At 37.7% G+C, this 23727-nt stretch overlaps 1 protein-coding gene across 2 annotated transcripts in view; it reads left to right on the plus strand.

Moving 5' to 3' along the window:
• Positions 1-785: 785 nt before the first annotated feature.
• The window catches only part of CAPN7 (calpain 7), a 37601-nt gene continuing 14659 nt past the window's right edge, over positions 786-23727 (plus strand). For both annotated transcript variants that reach the window (XM_082839622.1, XM_082839623.1), the window contains exons 1-12: positions 786-1048; positions 3513-3621; positions 7303-7460; positions 8954-9021; positions 11013-11213; positions 12963-13049; positions 16560-16686; positions 17486-17571; positions 18821-18914; positions 20959-21105; positions 22308-22414; positions 23540-23660. In XM_082839622.1, coding sequence (XP_082695748.1) covers positions 947-1048; positions 3513-3621; positions 7303-7460; positions 8954-9021; positions 11013-11213; positions 12963-13049; positions 16560-16686; positions 17486-17571; positions 18821-18914; positions 20959-21105; positions 22308-22414; positions 23540-23660 — 1407 coding nt within the window. In that variant the 5' untranslated portion in view covers positions 786-946. The remainder of the gene's footprint in view (positions 1049-3512; positions 3622-7302; positions 7461-8953; positions 9022-11012; positions 11214-12962; positions 13050-16559; positions 16687-17485; positions 17572-18820; positions 18915-20958; positions 21106-22307; positions 22415-23539; positions 23661-23727) is intronic.

Genomic DNA, 23727 nt, shown 5'->3' on the forward strand with positions numbered 1-23727 from the left:
AACTTCTTACGTTATTGATTAGATTCCTCTTTGCTAGTGTTCCTTGTAAACAAAGTCGCTCAGTCTGTATTCTTGTGTCTTGCTTCTTTGACTTAGCGTGAATTTTGAGTTTTATCCGTATTGTGGAGCCTCTCACTAGTTTATTTTTATTATTTCTGAATTCGAGTTTTAGGGGAGAGAGACACTAATCAAATAATCACCTAATTGCGTATTTAATTACAACAGCTTTAAGTTAACCTAAGGAGAAGTACACGGGAAAATGCATTACCTTGTTTGTTGGCAATTCAACCAATACCATACACTGGGGCACGTATACAGGCTTAATTAAGACTCAGCTTGTGGATATAAATATTATTAAAAAGTATCTAAGAATCGTATATCCTTACTTCACTCCCCTAATTAAAAAAAAAAAGTCATCTCAGATGATGTTGGGAAGAAGCACTGCTCACCTTCTCTTTACACTCAGGGGAAAAATGTTCCGGGAGGCGCATGCGCCCCTCCTCCCAGCCTGGCCGGCAACAGGCTCCACAGTCACTGCCCGGACAGGCGGACTGCGAAGCCAGCAGCCGCTCAGACGTGGCACCTCTTTTGCTTGCCCAATCCCGGGCGCCCCGGCAGTCACGTGCACACGGCACCGCGCAGGCCGGGCCCTGCCCACCGCCCGCGCCTTCCCGCACCCTCCGGCGAGCCCGGCAACCCAGGCTACCAAAACACCTGCGCCGGCCCGGCTGCGCCTGCGCATTGTGGCCGGTGGGCGGGACGGCGAATGCGGTGGCCGCGGAGCGAGGCTGCCAGCGGGCTAGGAGTCGGAGTTTTGCCGAGGGGTCGGTCGCGGTCCTCTCTCAGACGCCGGAAGTGAGCTCCGCCGCTCCTTCCGTGCGGCCGGGGTCCTCGCCCGGCACTCGGGCGCGCGGCGGTCGGCGGGGGTCCTCGGCGCTTGGCAGCCATGGACTCGGCGGCGCTGGAGCGGGACGCGGTGCAGTTCGCGCGGCTGGCGGTGCAGCGCGACCACGAGGGCCGCTACTCGGAGGCCGTGTTTTACTACAAGGTGGGCCGGGGGCGGGTCCGGGTGCCGAGGGGACGGGCGCGCTCGGCGTGGCGGTCCCCCGTCCCGCTGTCCCTCTCGCGGCGGGAGCCGGGCTGAGGGGTCAGGCCTGCCCCCGCCCCAGGGTCCGGCCAGCGGCGGGCTTGGTCGCCGCTTTGGGGTCGGTCCTGGCCGGCGAGTCCCCAGCTGACCGCTCCCGAGGGCGGCGGCGGAGCTGGACTGTCAGCTCGCAGCTTCTCACCGTCACGGATGTACACGGAAACAGTGCTCAAGGAAGAACGCAGAAAGTCAATCAAAAATAAAACATCGCGTATCCTGGTATTTGACATCTACGTATCTTTGGTTTTCTACGCATGTGTGTGTGCACACCTTTTTTAAAAAAACAAACTTGGATCAGACTGTTTATACTTTTTAAAATCTGTTCTTTGCATTTGAACTTTTAAAAAATTTTGAATTTTTTTAAAGTTTCATAGTATAAACTTGTTAATGATAGATGTATAGTATTCCATTATGTGGGTGTGCCATAGTTTATTTACAAACTCTTCTGGCCATTTTATGTTCATTATGGATCTTCAGCATCATAATACCCTTATAGCTAATGCTTTACACGTTTCTTTGGTATTTCTTTTGGGTAAATTACTGGGGCCAGAAATATTAAATCAGAGTAGGAGCTCACAGTCCACCGCCTGCTCCCTAATCCTGAGCATTTGCAAACACACCCCTCCGGCTCCCCGTGCAGATAGCTGTATCCTCTTGACATTGTCATCTTTTCTTTTAGAAAGAATTTGATAATACAGTAGTCGTAACTTTTTTCCATAAACCTATATGCTGTCAATGTGTGGTTTGCTTTTCTCAGATTAATATTTGATTGCCTTCATTTTGTAATCTATATTTAGAGACTTTGGGTGTGTTTCAGAATCATTCTTTTTGGACATTTTTTTTTTGACAATTTCATGACGATGGTATTTCTTTAAAAGTAAAACTGTTTTATTAGTTTTGTGAAATAACGGACAAATGTTCATAGGTGAAAATAGTGCCATATAAAATAGCTTTTTTAAAGCGAAAGGAAGTACTGTACAGTGCCTCTTGTTTTGCTGTAGGATTACATGCATGTCGTTATGAAGAATTTCTTTTCCTTGAGAGAATCAGAAAAGTGGTTGTGTTTCTAGGAGCTATTTATGTAAACTGTATCAGATATTTAGTGTTTTCTGCCTTCATGCTGTTCTATTAGGGATTCCTTAATTGTTAATCACTTTCAAGTGTAAGCAAAATGAGCAAAATAAAGTTGATACCAACAATTTAAAAAATTAGTTTTAATATTTACATGTACAGTTGTATTTTCCTCCCCTGAAATATCTGAATTGCAGAATCTGAGGAAAACATGTTTTCTACCCCCAATTTCCATTTGGATCAAACCTGTACTCTTCTTATTGATTTTGTAGGTTCAGGGAAACAAGTCCTGCTCCAATAACTGGATTCAAAAAGTGATGCTCAGGGCTTCCCTGATGGCGCAGTGGTTGAGAGTCCGCCTGCCAATGCAGGGGACACGGGTTCGTGCCCCAGTCCGGAAAGATCCCACATGCCGCAGAGCGGCTGGGCCCGCGAGCCATGGCCGCTGAGCCTGCGCATCCGGAGCCTGTGCTCCGCGGCGGGAGAGGCCACAGCAGTGAGAGGCCTGCGTACCGCAAAAAAAAAAAAAAAAGTGATGCTCAGTAGATGGCTTCTTTGGATCCAGATAACAAGGCGTGAGGTTCCTTGAAGTGCACACGCTTAGATTACTGCAGTGAAGGTGGTGGTACTTGGGAAAGTCTCTCTGTGGTTCTTGTATGTGGTAGCATTGGTCACCCTCCTGGAATGGTGATGGCGAGAATGGAGGCTTTTCCTCGCCAGCACAGCCTAACTGGCTGAGGAAGTCATGGAATAACTGGAAGACAAATCCAGGTTTTCTTAATTAAAATAAGTTTATTTCATACAACTGAAATCTGCCTTAAAATGTGTCCCCCTTTGACAATATTTTCTGTGGAGAAAGATTTTCTTTCCACTGTGAGATATTTAACCTTTATAATTTCTTGTAATCTTTTATTGATATTTAATTTAATTGTATCGCGTACTATCTGTTCTAATGCTTTTGAGACTCAATTCACCTTTTCACAGTACATAATTTCAAGTCTGACCTATTGCAAAAGGAAAACAGAGAACATATAAATCACAGTTATTCTAAGAAAATACTTATAATCAACCCCTTCTATTTGACTTCATAAATTTTCAACAGTAGGAGAAAGAGAGCATTGAGAACTGAAAAAAAGTAGTAAAGGAATATATCTCATTTACTTTACGAAAAAAATTACTGGTATCAAAGACATTCTTGTTTTGTCATTCATAGAAACCAGTAGTTAGAAAGTGGTAAAGAAAATTCAGATTGTAATTGATCTGTTAGATTCCTTTGAATTCTTTTTTTTATTTTTAGGAAGCTGCACAAGCTTTAATTTATGCTGAGATGGCAGGATCAAGCCTAGAACATATTCAAGAAAAAATAAATGAGTATCTGGAAAGAGTGCAGGCTTTACATTCAGCAGGTTGGTAAAGGACTACTAACCATGTCACTGTGTTTTTTTTCTTCTGTCGCATCACATCTTACTTTTCCCCTGTGTTTCTCTTTCCTTTTCGTTTTCATCTTTGATTCTTGATCCTCACTTGGTTGCTGCTCATTTCTTTTTTGGTAATCACATCTTTGAAAATCATAATGTGGAAATATGTGATAAATCTGTGAAGAGGAACCTTAGAGGTGATATAGTCTGATATCCTAATTTCCCAGAGGATAGAGATGAACTATCTACATTCAAACAGTGTATCATTGGCAGAGTCAGTGTTAGGACCCTGTTAAAATCTGCTTTTAAACATCTGTCACGTGCCCTCTCCTGCTATTAAAATTAAATGACTCCTCCTCTTCAGTGTGTGAAGACTTCAACAGTGGGTTCACAGTCTTTACTGTATCGATATCCTCAACCTCAAGACCTTAGCTAAACTCTTGTTTTAAACCATATCTTGGAAAAGGGACATGTAAGCAGAGACCTGGAACAACCTGTAGTTATTTCTGCAAACGCTGTGAAACAAGTTCACAGGCTTAATGATCGCAGTTCTGTTAGAGGTAAGTGGCTCCTGGCGAAATCTGGTTGTTCACGTGGTAGGAAAGAAAATGATCATCTATTGACATTTTGTCAGGAATGCATTCATGTCACGGAGGACTCTTTTTAACCGCTTTTTTTCTGGGGCTGTGTAATAAAGCCACAAGCTTAGAGGAGTCCTATTCAGCATGCTCTGATGGACTTTGTGCTACTTTCTACCACTCATTCTGAATAGATAAGAGCAGTTACAAGCTCATAGTTAGGATAAAGTGGATTTGATTATTGGATTTCTTATTATGACAGTCCCCTTACAGACATGGCACTTTCCTTTAAGACAGTGCCCGGAAATTGCATGCATTGAAAAGTGGACTGCCTGTGTGTCAGGGCCTCACTTAATACAAAGTTATACTGATTCATGTATTCAAAATACCATGGAATTCAGAGGCACTTCATTTTCCCAGCTAAGTAAATGAAGTTTTAAAATTTATAAATGTGATGTTTATATGATACTCAGGCACGGAATGAGACAGCCCTAATCTCTTGAAGAATGAAAACTTGCCAGTGAAACAGAAGTAAAGTTCAAAAAGGATTTTTAAAGCATAATATACATTAAATGTTTTGCCGGTTTTTCGACCTGTTTTGTTCAATAAATGCATGTAATCTGCAGAGAATTAAATGGTTTACTTAATGATTATTTCAAACAGGAGAGTCCTTTATCAAATAAAAATCTTGTTCAGAATCCCAATTTTTAAAACAGATAAAGTCTGCTGACAGTCAAGAGACTTTGAGAGATGGCTTGACTTTAGGGTTGGGGAAAGGTAACCCAGTTTGAAATTCACCAGTGTAGTATAAGAAACTCAAGACTTGGAATTCAAAGATCTAAGTTGAGTCCCTACCCTTCCACTGTAGCTCTGAAACCTTAGGCTCGATAGTTATTCTCAATTAGAATCGGTTTTGCTCTGCAGGAGACATTTGGCAATGTCTGGAGAGATGTTTGGTGTTTATGCCAGGGTAGGGATGCAGTATACTACTAGCATCTGGTTGGGTAGAGGGCGGGGATAGTGCTGCAAGGAAAATCCTGTAATGCGTAGCACTGTCCACAGCAAAGAATTATCCAGTCGAAAATGTCAGTAGTGCCAAGGCTGAGAAGCCTTGAACTAAATATTTTAACATTCATTTAATAAATGGGATTAATGCATACTTTAGAGAGGTGTTACCAAGCGTTACAGTTTTTAAAAGATCAGACACAATTTTGAGAGAAACAAAATTTAAAACTTAAAAAAAGAAAAACAGTTTTATTGAGATGTAATTCACATACCATAACATTCAACTTTTTACAGTGTACAGTTCAGTGGTTTTTAGTGTATTCCCAGAGTTGTGCAACCATCACCGCTATCTAACTTCAGAACATTTTGTTCAGAACATTTCTCTTAGCCATTAGTAGTCACGCCCCATTCCACACCCTAGGCCCTAGCAACCACTAATCTATTTTCTGTCTCCATGGATTTGCCTATTCTAGACATTTCATGTAAATGGAGTCATCAGTATGTGGTCTTTTGTGTCTGGCTTCTTTTATTTAGCATAATGTTTTTAGGGTTTATCCATTTTGTAGCATGTATCAGTGCTTCATTTCTTTTTATGGTTAATACACCATTGTATTAATATACCACATTTTATTTATCCATTCATCAGTTGGTAGATATTGGCTTGGTTCCACCTTTTGTCTATTATTAGTAATGCTGTCATGACCACTTGTGTCTAAGTTTTTGTGTGGACATATGTTTTCAGTTCTCTTGGATATATGCCCACAGGTAGAACTGCTAGGTCATATGGTAGCTTTATGTCTAACTTTTTGAGGAACTGCTAAACTGTTTTCCACAGTGGCTATACCACTTTACAATTCCACCAGCAGTGTTCCATTTCCTTCACATCCTTATCAACACTTGTTATTTTCTGTCTTTATTTTAGCCATCCTAGTGGGTATAAAATGGCATCTTATTGTGGTTTTGATATGCACTTCCCTGATGGCAAATGATGTTGAGCATCTTTTCACGTGCCATTTGGCCATTGAATATCTGTTTTGGAGAAATGGCTATACAGATCCTTTGCCCATGGTATATGTCAGGGTTCTCCAGAGAAATAGAACCAGTAGGATGTACATAAAGAGATTTATTATGAGGAATTGGCTCATGCAATTATGGAGACTAAGAAGTCCCACTATTTGCCCTCTGCAAGCTAGAGACTCACGAAAGCCAGTGGTGTGGTTCAGTCCAAGTCCAAAGGCCTGAGAAGCAGGGGACCTGATGGTGTGAGTTCCAGTCCAAGGTCAGGAGAAGACCAATGTGTCAGCTCAAGCAGTCCTGCAGTGAGGGCAGATTCTCCGCCTCTGCCTTTTGTTCTGTTCATGCCCACAGTGGATTAGATGATGCCCACCCACACTGGGGAAGGCAGTCTGCTTTCAGTGTCAATGCAAATGCTGCTTTCATTCAGAAACATCCTCACAGGCTACCCAGAAATCTTGTTTAGCCAAATAGCTGGGTAACCTGTGATCCAGTCAAGTTGACACAAGTTGATGACATCATCATCACACCCATTTTAAATTGGGTTTGTCTTTTTATTGTTGAGTTGTAAGAGATCTTTATATATTCTAGATGTAGGTCTCTTATGGATACGTATCTTTATATTAAAAACAAACAGAAGCACTTATTTCAAAGAGCAGTAAAAATATAGCTTATTCTGGACCCAGATGAATAGGAAACAGCATGCATTTTATCATCAAGGCCTAGTATATTACATAATTATTGTCTATACTGAATAAAAATTTAAATTACCTTAAAACATAATTGAGTTTCTTTCGATTTAGTCTTTTCCAAGTTTCAGTTTTGTTTTTTTGTGTGGAGAACTCCTATGTTATATTTTTTAAATGAAGAAATTGCTGGTAGGGACAGAGAGAAGTTCAGGGGAAATTTTTTTAAGGATTTTTTTTTGACCTTGCTAAGCTTTTTAAATGAAGGATTATAGAGTTTTGGTAAAGAATGAATTAAAATGGTATGTTGTTCCCTGGATACATATATAAGTATGTGGCTTTCTTCCTATGCTAGTTCTTCTGTGTGGCTTTTTTTCCTATCCTAGTTCAGTCAAAGAGTGCGGATCCTTTGAAATCAAAACATCAGTTGGACTTAGAGCGTGCCCATTTCCTCGTTACACAAGCTTTTGATGAAGATGAAAAAGGGAATGTTGAAGATGCTATAGAACTGTATACAGAAGCTGTAGATCTCTGTCTGAAAACCGTATGTATAATAGCTACAAGTTAAGTTTGGTGGAATTATGCTAAGAAATTTCTCCCCTTACTAGTGAGTTTTACTTAACAATTCCTTAAAGAAAAAAAAATTATCCTGTTATTATACATGTAACTAAGTTACTCCTCATTAAAACATAGTGAAGAATAGAAAATTAATAATGGACTTTAACATCTTGTTAAAAATTTGACAGTATTGAGGCTGAGTCCCTTGGCAATTGTTTTTTAAATTATAGGTACCATTTTTGACCTTTTTATACCCCTGTAACTAAAATTAACTTATTATAGGAAGAATTCACCATCACAATCTGTGAATTTAAAGTAAACTTCCTGGGGGAGGGATAAATTAGGAGCTTGGGATTAATAGATACACACTACTGTATTTAAAATAGATAAACAACAAAGATGTACTGTATAGCACAGGGAACTATACCCAATGTCTTGTAATAACCTATAATGGGAAGTTATAATGTATAACTGAATCACTTTTCTGTATACCTGAAACTAACACAACATTGTACATACTTCAATTTAAAAAAAAAAAGGAAAAAACGACTTCGGTTCATCACAAAAAAAATAAAACTTCCCCCTTTTTTTCAATTTCATACACTAAGAAATAAGTTAGTGGTTTGGGAGAGCTTTATTAATTTTCAGTGTAGAGTCTATATGTCGAGCGGTTTTTACTGCTTCCCGAGGAGCCCGGTGGGCCTGTTAGCTCTCCGGGGCATCTAGTGCGTAAGAGTAGCGCATTCACCGGGGATGTGATGTGGTAGAGAGTGGTGTTCTCAGCATTGTTCAGAGGGCCGGCTCTTTGTCCAAGGTCTTTTATTCAGAGGAACTATCTAGCCTCATTTCTGTAGGTACCTGAGACTATGGGTAAGTGCTCTTTTTTTTTTGTTTTTAATTATGTAAGTTTCAGTGCACAGTATAACATTATAATTCGACATCTGTACACACAGCAAAGTGATCACCACCGCAAGTCTGGTTACCTTCCATCCCCATACAGTTGACCCCCTTTGCCCATTTCATCCGTCCCCCAACCCCCTTCCCCTCTGGAAACCACTAATCTGTTCTCTGTACCTATAAGTTTGTTTTATTTTGTTTGTTTATTTGTTTTGTCTTGTAGACTCCACATATGAATGAAGGCATAAGGTGGTTGTCTTTCTCCTGCTGACTTATTTCACTTAGTACAGTAGCCCTGCTCTTCTGGGGTTCCTGCTGCCAGGCCTTCTGTGGCACTGTGATTATACGGTTTTGTTCCACTTACTACCTGTCCGAATTAAGTGGTGTTAGGTTAAGTGGTGATGAGTTTTCAACACAGTTTAAATGATACCTTTAAGGACAAAAATAAAGTGTCTTGGTTTATTCTCTCATAATTTTAAGAAGTGTAATGTGCATTGTAATGTTTTTATTTTGCTTAGAAATATCATGGATCAGGCAAATTAATAATTATGCTTTGGAACATCTGTCTCTCTTTCTCTTAAGTCTTATGAAACCGCTGATAAAACTCTGCAAAACAAACTGAAGCAGTTGGCACGACAGGCACTAGACAGGTGAGTTTTGGTCCCTAGAGTTCTTATCTGTGGATGGCAGCGTACTGTGTTATTTCAGTGGTTTATCTGAATGTGTGGTGGAGCTCGTGGTAGCAAACCTGAGATCCAGAGCAAAGTTGCCTTCTTCCTCTGAGTGAATTTACCCCTCTCTAGTTCCCTGCTGCTTTTTTCTACATGTCATTTTGACTCATTAGATGGTGAACTCCTTAGGGGAACAGAGAGCATCTTATTCATCTCTGTGTCTTCATCCGTGCTTTAAACTCAAAAAATAACAAATCGGTCAAGAAATATTTTACTTAGTTTTTGTTGTGTCTAAAACAAAAATGATTATGGTATTTGAAATGGTAGACTCCCTTCTGTTGTTTAATATCAGACTTCCAAAGAGAGAACTTCCAGAGAGCCCTTCCAGAGCTACTACTAGAAATGGAGAAACTGAGAGTGAGCCAGCCATGCAGATACCTCAAATTATACATGTGTGTAGCTCCCTTAACTCTTTGCTCCAATGTCAACTTTTCAATAATGCCTGCCATCACCACTCTGTTTAAAATTTAATCTCCTCCAGTACTTTCATCCTGCTTCGTCTATTCTAATATTCTTTCCTGTAACTCTTACTGTTTTCTAAGGTATATGAGATTTCCCAGTTTATCATATTTGTTATCAATGTCTGCGTCCCTTCTAACCCCTGTCCCCCAAATATAAGCTCTTTGAGGACAGAGAATTTTGTCTTTGTTCAATGCTGAAACTTAGCACCTAGCAGAGGGCAGGCATACAATATGTGCTCAGTAGATATTTGTTGAGAAATAATGAATGTATTTGCACAAGAGAATTGTACCTCTTGTATAGACAAAGCATTATAGGCAAAGGAAAAGGGTGGAATGGCATTTAGTTACAGCACGAATTACTAAAATATCTCCTTTTGAGGCTCAGACTAGGTAGCTGTGCTACCCCCAGCCCTTCTTTTTTATTGAGGTATAGCGGTTATCCCTCCTTTTCATTACCATCAGCTAGCATTTAGTTTGTTTCTCCAAATTCATGAAGTTATGGGCACTCGACACGTAGCTATCTTCTCCATTTTTACTTCTTTCCCCAGTCAGACTCATAGATGGCTTTTATTACCTATGTGGGTAACCCATCTAGTACTCTCTGAGTGCATCCTCAGCGCAGGGGCATGGGTCAGTCACGGGCTCCTTTTAGGATCTCTTCTAAAGAATGGACACGCTGTACAGAAAAGATAACGTAACATTTTATTTGCATATAATTTCAGAGTGTTAACAAGACTCCTAAATCTCATATAAGGACCTTAGATTAAGAACTTCTGTTTTTTAGATTGTTAGTTCTTTGACAGAATAAAGTCAAAATTCCCTTAAATACCATGTGAGCCCTTCCGTGATCCAGTCCCTGCCACTGGTCTCATCTCCTGCTGCCTCTCATTTGTACTGTTCACAGGGGCCCCGTCCATTCTTTTGAAATTACCTTAGCTTGTTACACGTTTGCTCATGCTGGTCTCTCTGCTTAGAACCCTTCCTTGCTCCCCAGGTGGATTCTTCTGCAGCTCAAATGTCAATTTGGAAAAATGTTCCCTGACTCACCCGCTTCCCATCAAGTCAGTAATTTCTACTGTGCATTCACTTGCATAGAGTACTTCCAGCCTCGCATCTCACTTTTGATGCAATTGTCTCTCTCCCCACAACGCTAGGAGCACCTTGAGAGTAGAGTTTGTGTTTCGTACATTACTGTATCCCCCTTACTTTGCATAGGATCTGACATGCAATAAGTGCTCAATTAATGTTGTCAATAAAATGTTGTTTGCAAAAATACTTACCTTTGGGAGTAGCTTAAGTAGTGAACTGTTGACTAGTATGTAGGAATTTTATATACTAATTTTACATTAGGGATGCTTGACTGGTTCTTGAAGTAAATTTTATGTTTTGGAAAGCTTAAATGTGAGAAGAAAAACTAGAATGGTTTTTCTGTACCTCTCTCTATTGTAGAGCAGAAGCATTGAGTGAGCCTTTAACAAAGCCATCGTGCAAAATCAAGGCAACGAATATTAAACCAAAGCCACCTCCAGTGAGAGCACATTTTCCACTAGGAACTAATCCCTTCCTTGAAAGACCTCAGCCATTTATAAGTCCACAGTCATGTGATGCACAAGGACAGAGATACACAGCAGAAGAAATAGAAGTTCTCAGGTAAATCAGTTTATGATTGGTTGTAATGAACAGTTTTGTTAACATAATTAATGCAGGTAATGTTACTCTCATTAGGTTTGCTGAGTCGTAGTCACATCTTTGGTATAATGTGTCATGCTGTTATTATGTAATTATAAATTATGTTGTCACATAGTCACAACTTGAAATGGTTAAAATTTCTTCTAATATATTTTAGTATTCTCATTTCTGCTAGATGTATTTTTTTCTGAAAATCTTAGCATTCTTCAGAATTGAATAATAAAGATTATGGGGCAAAGTAGAGCTATGGCAGACCATTCATCATCTCTTCCACCTTGATCAGAGCCCTAATTGTTACCTTGAAATAGCAGTCTAGGCCAGAGTCAGCAAAGGGCAGCCTTAAGCTATGAATGGTTTTTTTACATTTCTTTAAAGGGTTGCAAAAAAGAAAACAAAAAAACCCAGAATATGGGACAGAGACCTCACTGCAAAGCCAAAACTAGATACTGTCTGACCCTTTACAGAAAAAGTTTGCCTACACCTGGGCTGGGAAGCCCGCTCAGTGTCTAGAAGCAGCCTCAGGGGATATTAAAAATACAAAAGAACAGGCTGTGGAAATCCTTGATCGCTTTCTGAGCCAGTGCAGCTGTTCTTCACTTGGGCTTTGAAGGAGATCAGCCTGCTTAGAGCTGCGCGCATCGTGAGGTTGCTCTTTCTCGTTTGCTGAAGTTGCACTAGAAGGGCTCCTTCCTCTTTAGCAGCCACCTGGGGGCATTTTTCTCTCTTCCTGCTAAAGATTTTAATTCTACTCCTGCGAATCTGGGTCTCTTTGCCTAGAAAAAATGCATATGAACCAGCACAACACAAAGGAGGACAAAAAGAGTGGTTTTGGACCTGAGAGACAAGTTAGTAACAGTCCAACACTTTGGCTACTCAGCACCCACATGCTCCCTTCCGCACACGTTTGACATTCTGCACTACTACAGAACAGCTCTGTGTTTCTACCTAACAAGATGCAGCTGTCCTTCATACAAGTGAAAAGCTCTCACCATCTCAAGATGAGGATACACAGATGTTATGTTCATCACCCGCTGCATTAATTAGTCCTCCAGTTCAGTCATTGTCTCATTGTATATTGTTACCTAGAGACTAAATGGTGAAGTTACCCTGCAATTCCTTCTAAATGAAAGGAGGGAAAGAAACAGAAGGAAATAGCTAATATATGCAAGTAAACATATAAACAAAACAGGAAGAGAACATGCAAAACTACTACAAGTCACATTTCTTAAATTTGTCAAGAGGCTGTAACTGTTATCTGTGCCACTATCTTCTTCACTACCCATTCCTTAGTCTCATAACCAGAAAATATAAAGAACATATTTCCCAGAATTGTAAATGTTATGTTTTTTAAATCCCCAAATAACTAAGCAATTGCTTTCTCTCTTTGGGCTTAGGAAACAATTCGCATTGTGTCCTGGTGACACTTTCAGTACCTCTAGTGTAGCCCTATCTTGAGGTAGTTGTTTTGTTGTAAAGGATGTTAGTTTTAAAAGAATAACTGATTGAATTGAATTGGATTAGTTATTTTCTGGTATTCAACTATTTCGTGAAAATTTTGTTCAAATAAAGTTATCAACATTATATGAGGTGGTGAGTTTAATTTTATTACAGTACCATACCTTGTCATTTGAATTTTAAGAAGTTTAAATAAAATTGGTAATCAAGGTAGACTTGAACATCTACTTTAGATTTTTTTCTTGTATTTTATAGAACAACGTCAAAAATAAATGGTATGGAATATGTTCCTTTCATGAGCATTGATCTGAGGGAACGTTTTGCTTACCCAATGCCTTTCTGGTAAGTAAACACTACTGCAATGTTTACTTTCAAAATTATTTTGATTTTTCAGTACTTTTCCCATCCTCTGGAATCCAATTAAATCCATAGCCTTGAAATTAAAATGCGTAATAAAAAAATTCGATTGGGAAAGAGGTGTGACTGTGGGAAGGAGGTGTGGCAGCATCGCGAGAGTGCCTCCGACCCTTCCCTGGTGACAGGACGCGCGCGCCTCCTTTTGCCTAAGGTTATACTCATAGTGTCTGACGCGGTACCTGGCACAAGGTAAGTAGTGGGTAAATATTTGCCCAGTTGGTGTTGGATCACAGCAGAAAGGCAAGTCAGCAGAGATGTTGAATGGAAAGGTGGAATAGAATGACAGGGTTGTTGTTTACTAAGAAGATCCAGTTCAAGAAAAGGGTTCATTATGAAAGTGTTAGCACAGCCTGCCAGGACAGTGGCAGCTTATGTCAAGAACCTTAAAACCATTGTTTGTTTCAGGACTCCCAGCTTCTAGCCTTCCCAGGGAAACTATAATTCGGTTAAAGATGTATATAATAAGAGCATTTACCAAAGTGTCTGTTACAGCAGAAAATTATTGAAACAAAGTTGGTATCCAGCGATATGGGAGTGATTAAATAATGGCATGTCCATATTATTCTATTACGTATTATGCTCTCCACAGAAAATAAGTCCGTAGAATATAAGGAAAACGCTTGCGAAATATGAATATTAAAAGATAGAAAATTATATATAACATCCAAATTTTATTTTTTCATTTCTTGTGTTTATAGATACATAGAAAAACATGATGTTAAGTTATACATCAAAATGTTTACAGTGGTTATCTCTAAGCAGCAAAATTAGGTGATTTACTTTTTAAAACATATTTATTTTTCAAAATTTCTGCAGTGAGCATGTTATATTGTATTTATTATCAGAAAGCATCAGAGAGTTGAATGCTTATTGTGTACAGAATATATAAAGACTATAAAGAACAAAAGAGCTGCTCTCTCATTTCAAGTGTTTTGCTCTTCTTGGATGGGCAGAAGTTAAACATCTCAAAGCCAGTAAGTTATCAGCATAACGTTTTCCTCAGGCACCCATGTGATGCTAGTGACTGATTTGGATCTAGGAATTGTTTATATCTAAGAAGCTTATAGCACTGACGTTAAGGGCACAGAATCCAGACCCACGCTCTCCAGTGTCATATCCTGTGTGACATTGCAAGTTTTTTAATCTGTCTCAGATTTTAAAGTAATAATAGAATCCACCTCATGGTGTTACTGTGATGGTTAAATGAGTTATTAAAATATAAAGCACTTACAGTGGTGCTTGTTCTGTAGCGAGCACTATATAATAAGGATTAACTATTAGAACATAATTATTTTGTTAAATACTAAGTTATATTACATAATTTGGCTATACATTTCAAATACTTTAAAAATGTTTATACCCCTGTGCCCAGTGATTTCAATTCAAGAAACCAATTCTCAAAAATATTTACAGATCTAGTCAAAGATTTATATAAAAGATATTCATCAATATTTTTATAATTATGAAAATGTGAATCAGTTATTCTAGAATGCTCTTAAATGGTTATATCGAAGCAGAGATATAAACTTCTGTTTATAAGTAGTTCCAGTCTTTGTGTAACAAATTGAGATAAATCATATTTTTAGTGCTCATACAACAAAATGTCCCTAAGAAGAATTTTGTACAATCATGAACAATCAAGTTTTCAAGAAATTAAGTAATGTGGGAAAACGCTTACCATGTAATGGAAACAGAAAAATATAACTGTACCAACTCCCTTAGTTTAGGCATGGCACTTGTCAGAGTTGGGATTTTACATTGTGTGTGTGACCCCTTGCTCTGTGCTTGTCCCCCACACGGGACCATAAGCTGCATGAGGACAGAGAACGTGTGCCTGCACAGTGTCTGGCATGTGGCAGGTGCTCAGTGAATACTTACTGAGTTAATTAAATTTTAAGAAAAATCAAGTAAAATTAAATGCTGTAACTGGCAAGATTTTTCCTTTCTTGTTTTCTGGATTATTTTACAGTAAGAATAATCAGAAGAAAAAGTAACAGTAAACATTTTAAAATTCAGAGATAGCAGACTGATGGCTAAAAGCTCCCCAGTGTATGAATCTTTGGTTAGAAAGATTGGGTGACTAAATTTTTTTCTTTTCTGGTCATGTATTATAATAAACATTATATTTATAGAATATTTTTAAAGTTCTAAGAAATAAGCATTGAATTTGTTGATTTAGTGGTGACTTGAGAGAAACAGATATTAAGGGGTCTTGGATTTACTGAATTCTGGTTTATATGGCAGGTTAGATTTGACTCAGCCTTATTTTTTCTCCTAAAAGTTTTATGATAGCTGTCTTTAAATTCTTCTCAATTCACCCAGCTCACTGTCTGTTTAGTCAGGCCCTGATAGTACACAGGTACCAAAATGTTGCCTAGAACACCAGTGGCTCTATGAGATGATCATCAAAAAAGTTTGAGAAGTGTTATATACCATATTCTGCTCTAAGAGAGTTCCAGTAAACATTGGCTTATTAAAGGTTTAGAGATGTCCTTCCAATGAGAAAAACCAATACTTTAACGAGGAGTTTTCAGATCCCATCTGACCACAAAACTCTCTTTCTCCTAATGTCTATCAACAGTCTTTTTTTAAAAAAAAAATGTTATATTTTTTCAGTTTGCATATCATACAACTTATATTATCCTAGAAATCTTTTGAAACCCAAAGATTTGTTGCCCTTGCTCTAGAAACAGTTTGAAGAAAGGTAGATTTTTAAAATTTTGTGCTATACGTCAATTTTGCAGAAATATTACACAGTATATTCCTTACACAGTGTGAGTAGAGGGTAACGGGTAAGATGGTGGATTTGGCACCAGAGACCTGGATTCACATACCCTTTCTTCTACTTGTTAGCTCTTCGACATGCAAGTTATTTAATCACTTAAAGCTTTTTCCAGAAAATTTGCTTTAATAGAATTGTTTTGAAGATTAAATGAATGATATATGTAAAATACTTTTGTGTGATGCCTGGCACATGTTTATTACTCCGTAATTAGATACTCTCATTATTAGCCTTGCAGAGAAGAGTTTGTCAAGAGCCAGCATAAAGATCTGTAGCTTCCTCGGTCCTTTTGAATGAATCAGATTGTATTGTTGTTAATGGCTCCATTTTACTGAAACTGAATTTCTTGAATATAACCACGCTAAATTAAACTCTTAAAGTATATTCTTAAAATAAATATAAAAGAGTTCAGGTTGCTCTTCTGTTTTCAGTTATCTATGTACATTTTTTTTAATTGAAGAGGATAATCAGATTGGATTCAAGGTTAAGTGTAAAGAGCCATATTTGACCAGAGGGTTTTTTCGGATTATATAGTTTAGCTGTGATCACTATACCAAAAAAAATTCTCTAGGAAATTTAATTTTGCTTTTGAGTCATCTTTTAAGATTAATTTTATCATTATTGTTATTATTTAATTTTTGTTATCACCTCAGTGATAGATGTGGCAAGCTACCATTATCACCTAAACAAAAAGCTACATTTTCTAAATGGGTACGACCAGAAGACCTCACCAACAATCCTACAATGATTTATACTGTGTCTAGTTTCAGCATAAAGCAGGTAAATTTTATTTTGTATAATTTTATATGAAAAGCCAATATTTTAAAGTAATTTGAATAGGCATTTGCCTTTTTTCTTAGATTTTTATTATATATTTAGATGCATTAGTATAATTGGAAAAATTATTCACCCTGCATACTTTGACTTAGACATACTGAGATATGATAACTGTTGAACAATTACAGATTTTTATATACATCCTATTTACTGATATGTGCTTGTGGATGAGAAAGTTGAGAATCTGAATTTCACCTTTGATAAGAGAATAGATAGGAGAGATAGAAAGGCATTGGGCTGATTTAAAACACTTCAGTGGTAGAACAACTCTGTGACTTTATTGTAAAGTTTATTAATGACATTTGAGCATTGAAGTCACAGATGTTTTCCACATGAGTATAAAAATAATGGTCCTGAAATACTATCATTCAAATCTTTTGATGTGCATATTCATTTTAATTGGTCATATTATAGTAAACCAACTTTTTAAAAATGCCCGTAACTTTTTGTCATTAAAAAGAGTGTGATTCAGTTGAGTATGCTTTTTATCCATGTAGGAATGTGTCATCCATATTTAATTATTCTAAATTAACTTAATTGAAATACTTTGTCTTTCCTAGGATTTGTTGGAACAAAACACGTGTTAGTTGGCGCTATGGCATTTCTATTTCTTATTTTCCTGTTCAAGCAACAGTCAAGATATTTAGTGTAAAAAGTTAGGCTCTAGAAGCAATGCTTAAATATTGTGGTAATGTTGAAATCGCATGAATAAATGAATGTATTAATAAATTCTTATTAACAGACAATAGTATCAGATTGTTCATTTGTGGCATCACTGGCTATCAGTGCAGCTTATGAAAGACGATTTAATAAGAAGTTGATTACCAGGTAAAATTTTATATTTGTCCCTTTAGCCCTTTTCATAGAATTGTCTCGTAACTAGAAATTAAAAGCTTGGGCTTTATCTGCACAGAAAGTGAGGAGGGCATATCACTTAGAATATTGTGGCCCTTGTGTGTCAAGCAGATGGGTTGTGAGTGTGGAAAGATTTGCTAAGACAGTCTAAGAACATATGCATGTATAGTTAGAATAATATAAATGAAATAAATATGTTTTGAAATAAATGAAATTCGTCACATTAAAATCATGTCATATTTATAACTGCACTGTACTGTATAGTAGCCATAAGCCATATGTGGATATTACATAATTGAAATGGGATAGTCTGAATTCAGATAGGCTATAAGTGTAAAATCGATCAGATTTTGAAAACTTAGTGCCAAAAAATGTCTCTTGGAAAATATCTCAAATTTTTATATTTATTATTTATTGAAATCATAATGTTTTTGATATATTGGGCTAAATAAGACTTTAAAATATAATGTGTGAAATATAAAATAACATTTTTGTTGTCTAGAACTGCTTTAGAATGTACTGAAATGGTACTGGGAAATACTTTTTCTTTCAATTTTTAAAAGTTTTATTACCTTAAAAATATTCAGTGTAAAAATTAAGCATTATAATTTTTTTGTACAACTCTTCCCAAGTGGTTTTTGTTAAGTCCTGAAAGTACAAAGATGAATTAGATACAGATACCTTAGTTTCAAGCCGTTTGCCACTGGATAAACAGACCATGTAAGTAAATAATGTGCAGTTTGTGAAAGAAAATTGATACTGATAGTTTCTACAGGTTTCTTACTAGATCACTTTGTGTACTTTATCAGAGTTCTGCTCACTTTATCTCTGTCAGAGTTATAATTTCCTTAGTTGTGGTTAATTGAAATGGTCTTCTCTTTATGTCTTGGGGACAAAAGTAGATTATTTTAACTGGCTTAAAATATATCCACTGAATAGAAAATTTATTATAGTACTGAGCATTTTTCAGAATATTGTAAAATGTATGCTCTGCTCTATGATTGCATAAGATATTTTCTTCATTTATTTATATTGAATAAGCACTTTGACTAGGGTAAAATTCTTTTTCTATTACAGGCCTATTATAGACAAATATTCTTATGTTTATTTTTATAAAATCTCTAAGACAATAGCATATGTTTAAATAAAATGTAATATTCTGCCTAGTAGTTTATATTGAATATTAATGTTGGTGTTTCACTATTTCTTTTCCTTATTAAAGCATAATTTACCCTCAGAATAAGGATGGTGAGCCAGAGTACAACCCATGTGGAAAGTATATGGTAAAACTTCACCTCAATGGTGTCCCTAGAAAGGTGAATGTTTTTCCCCATATCAGCCCCTTCTCTCTTCCCCACCTTTGGCTCTTGAGTAGAATCATTAAGAAATGTTATCTGGTGCTTCCCTGGTGGCGCAGTGGTTGAGAGTCCACCTGCCAATGCAGGGGACACAGGTTCGTGCCCCGATCCGAGAAGATCCCACATGCCGCGGAGCCTGCGCGTCCGGAGCCTGTGCTCCGCAACGGGAAAGGCCACAACAGTGAGAGGCCCGCGTACCACAAAAAAAAAAAAAAAAAAAAAAGAAATGTTATTTGTATAAACATTTTAAAAGTCAGTTTAGTTGATTTTGACTCTGTGATATTATACATATTTCTACAATAAGATCATCAGTAATAATTAAAAACAAAAATCATGACAAGCATAAAGTCTTTTAAAAAATGGGTTTGGGAAAATTTATAGAAAGTTCCCAGAAGTGACATTGAGCTAATGATTGCTAATGCTTAAAATGAATTTTAATCTGATGGTTGTTAACTATCTTTTTGATTAAAAGGATATCAGACATACTAAGTCTGTTAGGTCAGAACAATTTAAGTGTATAGTCATAAATTGAGATGTAAGATACCTTTAATATTGTTTTCCTTTGTGAAATATATACATAGTTTTTAATTGCACATCTTGGGACTTCCCTGATGGTGCAGTGGTTAAGAATTTGCCTGCCAGTGCAGGGGACACAGGTTCAATCCCTGGTCCGGGAAGATCCCACATGCTGTGGAGCAGCTGGGCCCCTGTGCCACAGCTACTGAGCCTGTGCTTTAGAGCTTGTGAGCCACAACTACTGAGCCTGTGTGCCACAACCACTGAAGCCCGCGCGCCTAGAGCCCATGCTGCACAACAAGAGGAGCCACAGCGATGAGAAGCCCGTGCACTGCAACAAGAGTAGCCCCCGCTCGCTGCAACTAGAGAAAGCCCACGTGCAACAATGGAGCCAAAAATAAATTTAAAAAATAAATAAATAAATAAATTTCACATCTTTAATTTCTTTAAGGATTCCGAACCATGTTGTAAGGGCCTTGTGTTGTTAGGATTCTCTAGCTCCTGTCGACTCACGGAAGTCCAGGGATCAACATTAGCATCACCTGGGAATTCGTTAGAATTGCAGAATTTAGGCCTCATCCTGGACCTGCTGAATCAGAATATGCATTTAAACAAGATCCCCTAGTGATTCCCGTGTGAGAAACTGAGAAGTTGCTCTGTAGTTGAATGATAATCAAACTTTATTGTGCACAGGATCACCTGGAGAGCTTGTTAAAAAAGATTGCTGGGCCCCGTCCCTAAAGTGTCTGATTCAGTAGGTCTGCGGAGGAGGCCAGAATTTGAATATCTGACGGGTTCCTAGGCGATGATGATGATACTGTTGTCTGAGAATACCCTTTCAGAACCACTGCTCTAGCTGATTTCTTAAAAACTAAACAAAATTATTGAGGATGTGGTTTTTCTGAACTATAATTTTTAGATAACCTCTTGTTTAAAGAATCTTTCAAAATACAGTTGCATAGTTCTTCTGTTAATATTAGATCAAAATTCTTCTTATCCTCTTGTTTCCCAAATCACTCTATAATGTGAATTAGAAGCCGTATCTTTGTGGTGATTACTTCTATATTTCTCTACTATTTAAATGTATTTTTTAGCCATAATATTTTACAACTAAACACAGCATGAATCTTTCTGCAGGTTTAGGTTAATATTGTTATTTAGCTTAATAGTGAGAAGCCCTTCTGTAATTATTTTAGATATAGTATACATTTCTAGAATTTCTAACAATTTTGCTGGTCGATCCATAACATTTAACCAACCAATTGGCTCAAAGTTAATACCTGACAGGGAGATGTCAACCTGAAGAAAGACATCACAAAACATTTTATAATTGATCAGATTCTAGAAATTTGAAACTATCATTACCTTAACAATAGGCATAGCATGCCTTTTATTTTATCAGTATGAAAGGTGTGGAGGTTTTTTGATAGAAAGGATTTTAAGATATTTTATACCACCTAAGGAAATTAATGTTCTCTTTCTCCAGGTGATAATTGATGACCAGTTACCTGTGGATCATAAGGGAGAATTGCTGTGTTCTTACTCTAACAACAAAAGTGAATTATGGGTTTCTCTCATAGAAAAAGCATACATGAAAGTCATGGGAGGATATGATTTCCCAGGATCTAATTCAGTAAGTAATAAGATGATCCAGGCACAGACTTTTGCTATCTGATATGACTATTTTAAGTTCAAAAGATTATAGATGATATATTTGGTTTAAATGAAAACATTATCAACCCCTGAAAAATGTTGATCGATCACCTTATCATGGGAGTACATATTTTCTTTTGTAAGGTTATTTGCACATTGTATAGATTGGGTGTTCAGGAAAGCCTGAAGTGTATGTGTCTGATGGGGTATATGGCCAGTTAAATACAGTGTACCTTTCCAGAGAAGCCTCTGCAAATCAAAGGGATATGTCATATTGTCATCCTTGTATATTTTTTTTGATTTGTAAATTCAGGTTCAAGGAGTTTGGAGTTAGTTTTTCCCAACCTTAACACAACTTAACCTGTAAAATCAAGGTATGTGCCAGTGTCCTTTAGTTGTAAACCACTGGCCTTATGCCAGAAATTATTCAGACTAGCATGACTTTGAATTATAACACTAATGAGCCTGTTGCCTTAGAAAGGTATTTACCCTTTCTTAGCCTCTTTGCTTGTCTGTGATGTGAGGATAATACTCACCTCTCAAGAACTGTAAAGATTAATTGAAGTAATGTATGCAAATCACCCATTATTCATACCTAGTTAGTATCCTTGCCTAGTACCCAGCCTCCTTCATCCTTCTGGTTCTTATAATCATAGTCCAAGAATGTATAGTTCATAGTTAAAGGTAATAGGATGTTAAAATTTCTTCCCGGCCTCCATGTTCAGTTGCTCTGTCCTTCAAATATTTTTAGTTTAGCTTTCTAATCCATTGCCTGTTGATTTACCCAGTCAGCTGAAAGAGAGAAGGAATGAGCATATATGTAAAATGTTAGGAAAGGTGACTGTCATATTGTAAAAACTCAGTAAATGGGGAGTGACTGTCATCATCATCATCAAAGCAGTTTTTTCTGTTAAACATTTTGAGTTTTCATCATATTTATCAGTAAAACAATTCTTTGAATTCAGGAAAAGCAGCAGAGATTGTAAGAAGAGAGGCTTGTGCTTAAATCCAGGTAGGAATTTGAGTTAAATAAGAGATTTATTACTGGTAGAGAACAACTTACTACCTTCTGATTTATTTCTATCAGAATCATCATATCAGATCAATGAGATTTAATAGCTACCCTGGGGATTTATTTATGAGCTTGAAAACCACGTTGGCAGTCCTGTGTTTATGTTGCAGAATATTGATCTTCATGCACTGACTGGATGGATACCAGAAAGGATCGCCATGCATTCAGACAGCCAGACTTTCAGTAAGGATAATTCTTTCCGAATGCTTTATCAAAGGTAAACATTTCTCTGTCTCTGTCTTTTGTACTAAAAGAGGCTATTTAGAAACTTCATGTTGGGACTTCCCTGGAGGCGCAGTGGTTAAGAATCTGCCTGCCAGTGCAGGGGACACGGGTTCGATCCCTGGTCCGGGAATATCCCACATGCTGCAGAGCAACTAAGCCCGTGCGTCACGACTACTGAGCCTGCGCTCTAGAGCCCATGAGCCACAACTACTGAAGCCCGCATGCCTAGAGCCCGTGCTCCGCAAAAGAAAAGCCACCGCAATGAGAAGCCCACACACCACAACAAAGGGTAGCCCCCGCTCACCGCAACTAGAAAAACCCTGCACGCAGCAACAAAGACCCAACTCCGCCAAAAATAAATTAAAAAAAATAATAAATTTATTTAAAAATTAAAATAAAAACTTCATGTCTTAGTTAGAGTGGATATTGCAGAGGCTGTCATTTTCAGTTACTAGGGACGTTGTGTTTTTAAAATAGACTTCACTTTATGCACTCGGTCCAGCCAGCCCTCAGTCATCCTCACTGATGCTTACAGTTAATCCAGATGGTAGATAATCCAAACATTTGAGTCTAGAATATGTAATTTTGTACTTCCTGAGTACTTACCAATTTGAGGGAAGGTGGGAAGAGAGAAGGGTGAGAACACAAAGAGGAAGATAGCTTAAGCCTTAAATGGATAATGCACATGAAGAGCTGGAAAACTGTCTGTACAATAATACACACTCAGTATTGAAACCAGAAAGCTCACTGATTGGATAAATAAAAGGATGTGGCTTTGGGAAAAATACATTTGGTATTTCACATCTTCACCTTTATTTGTAAATCATTTGAAAGTTTAGCATCTATTTGCCTTCATTGATCGGTTTCTACCTGAGAATTAAGTTGTCTAAAACTGGGAGGGAAAAGAAAGAAATGTGATAGTTTTTTTGATTTGCTGTAAAATAGAAATGTACTTGTTACAAGTTCTCTGGGGGCTGTTGGGAATAGCCCATTTTAGAAAAGATTTCCACTTTGTGGAGATTTTCATGTACACACCATGAGGCTAAAGGAAAGATGGTGTGATCTGAGAGTACAGATGTGTTTTCCTTTGATTATTGGTCTGTTGGGTCCATTCCAGGTTTCACAAAGGGGACGTCCTCATCACCGCATCCACTGGAGTGATGACTGAAGCTGAAGGCGAGAGGTGGGGCCTGGTTCCCACACACGCATACGCCGTGTTGGACATCAGAGAGTTCAAGGTTTTGCCTTACATTTGTTTCCCTTATTTTTCTTGTGTGCTAGTAAGACATTGCAAGGATTCCAAGT

Source organism: Leucopleurus acutus, assembly GCF_964270905.1.
Source record: "Leucopleurus acutus genome assembly, chromosome: 5".
Lineage (NCBI taxonomy): Eukaryota > Metazoa > Chordata > Mammalia > Artiodactyla > Delphinidae > Leucopleurus > Leucopleurus acutus.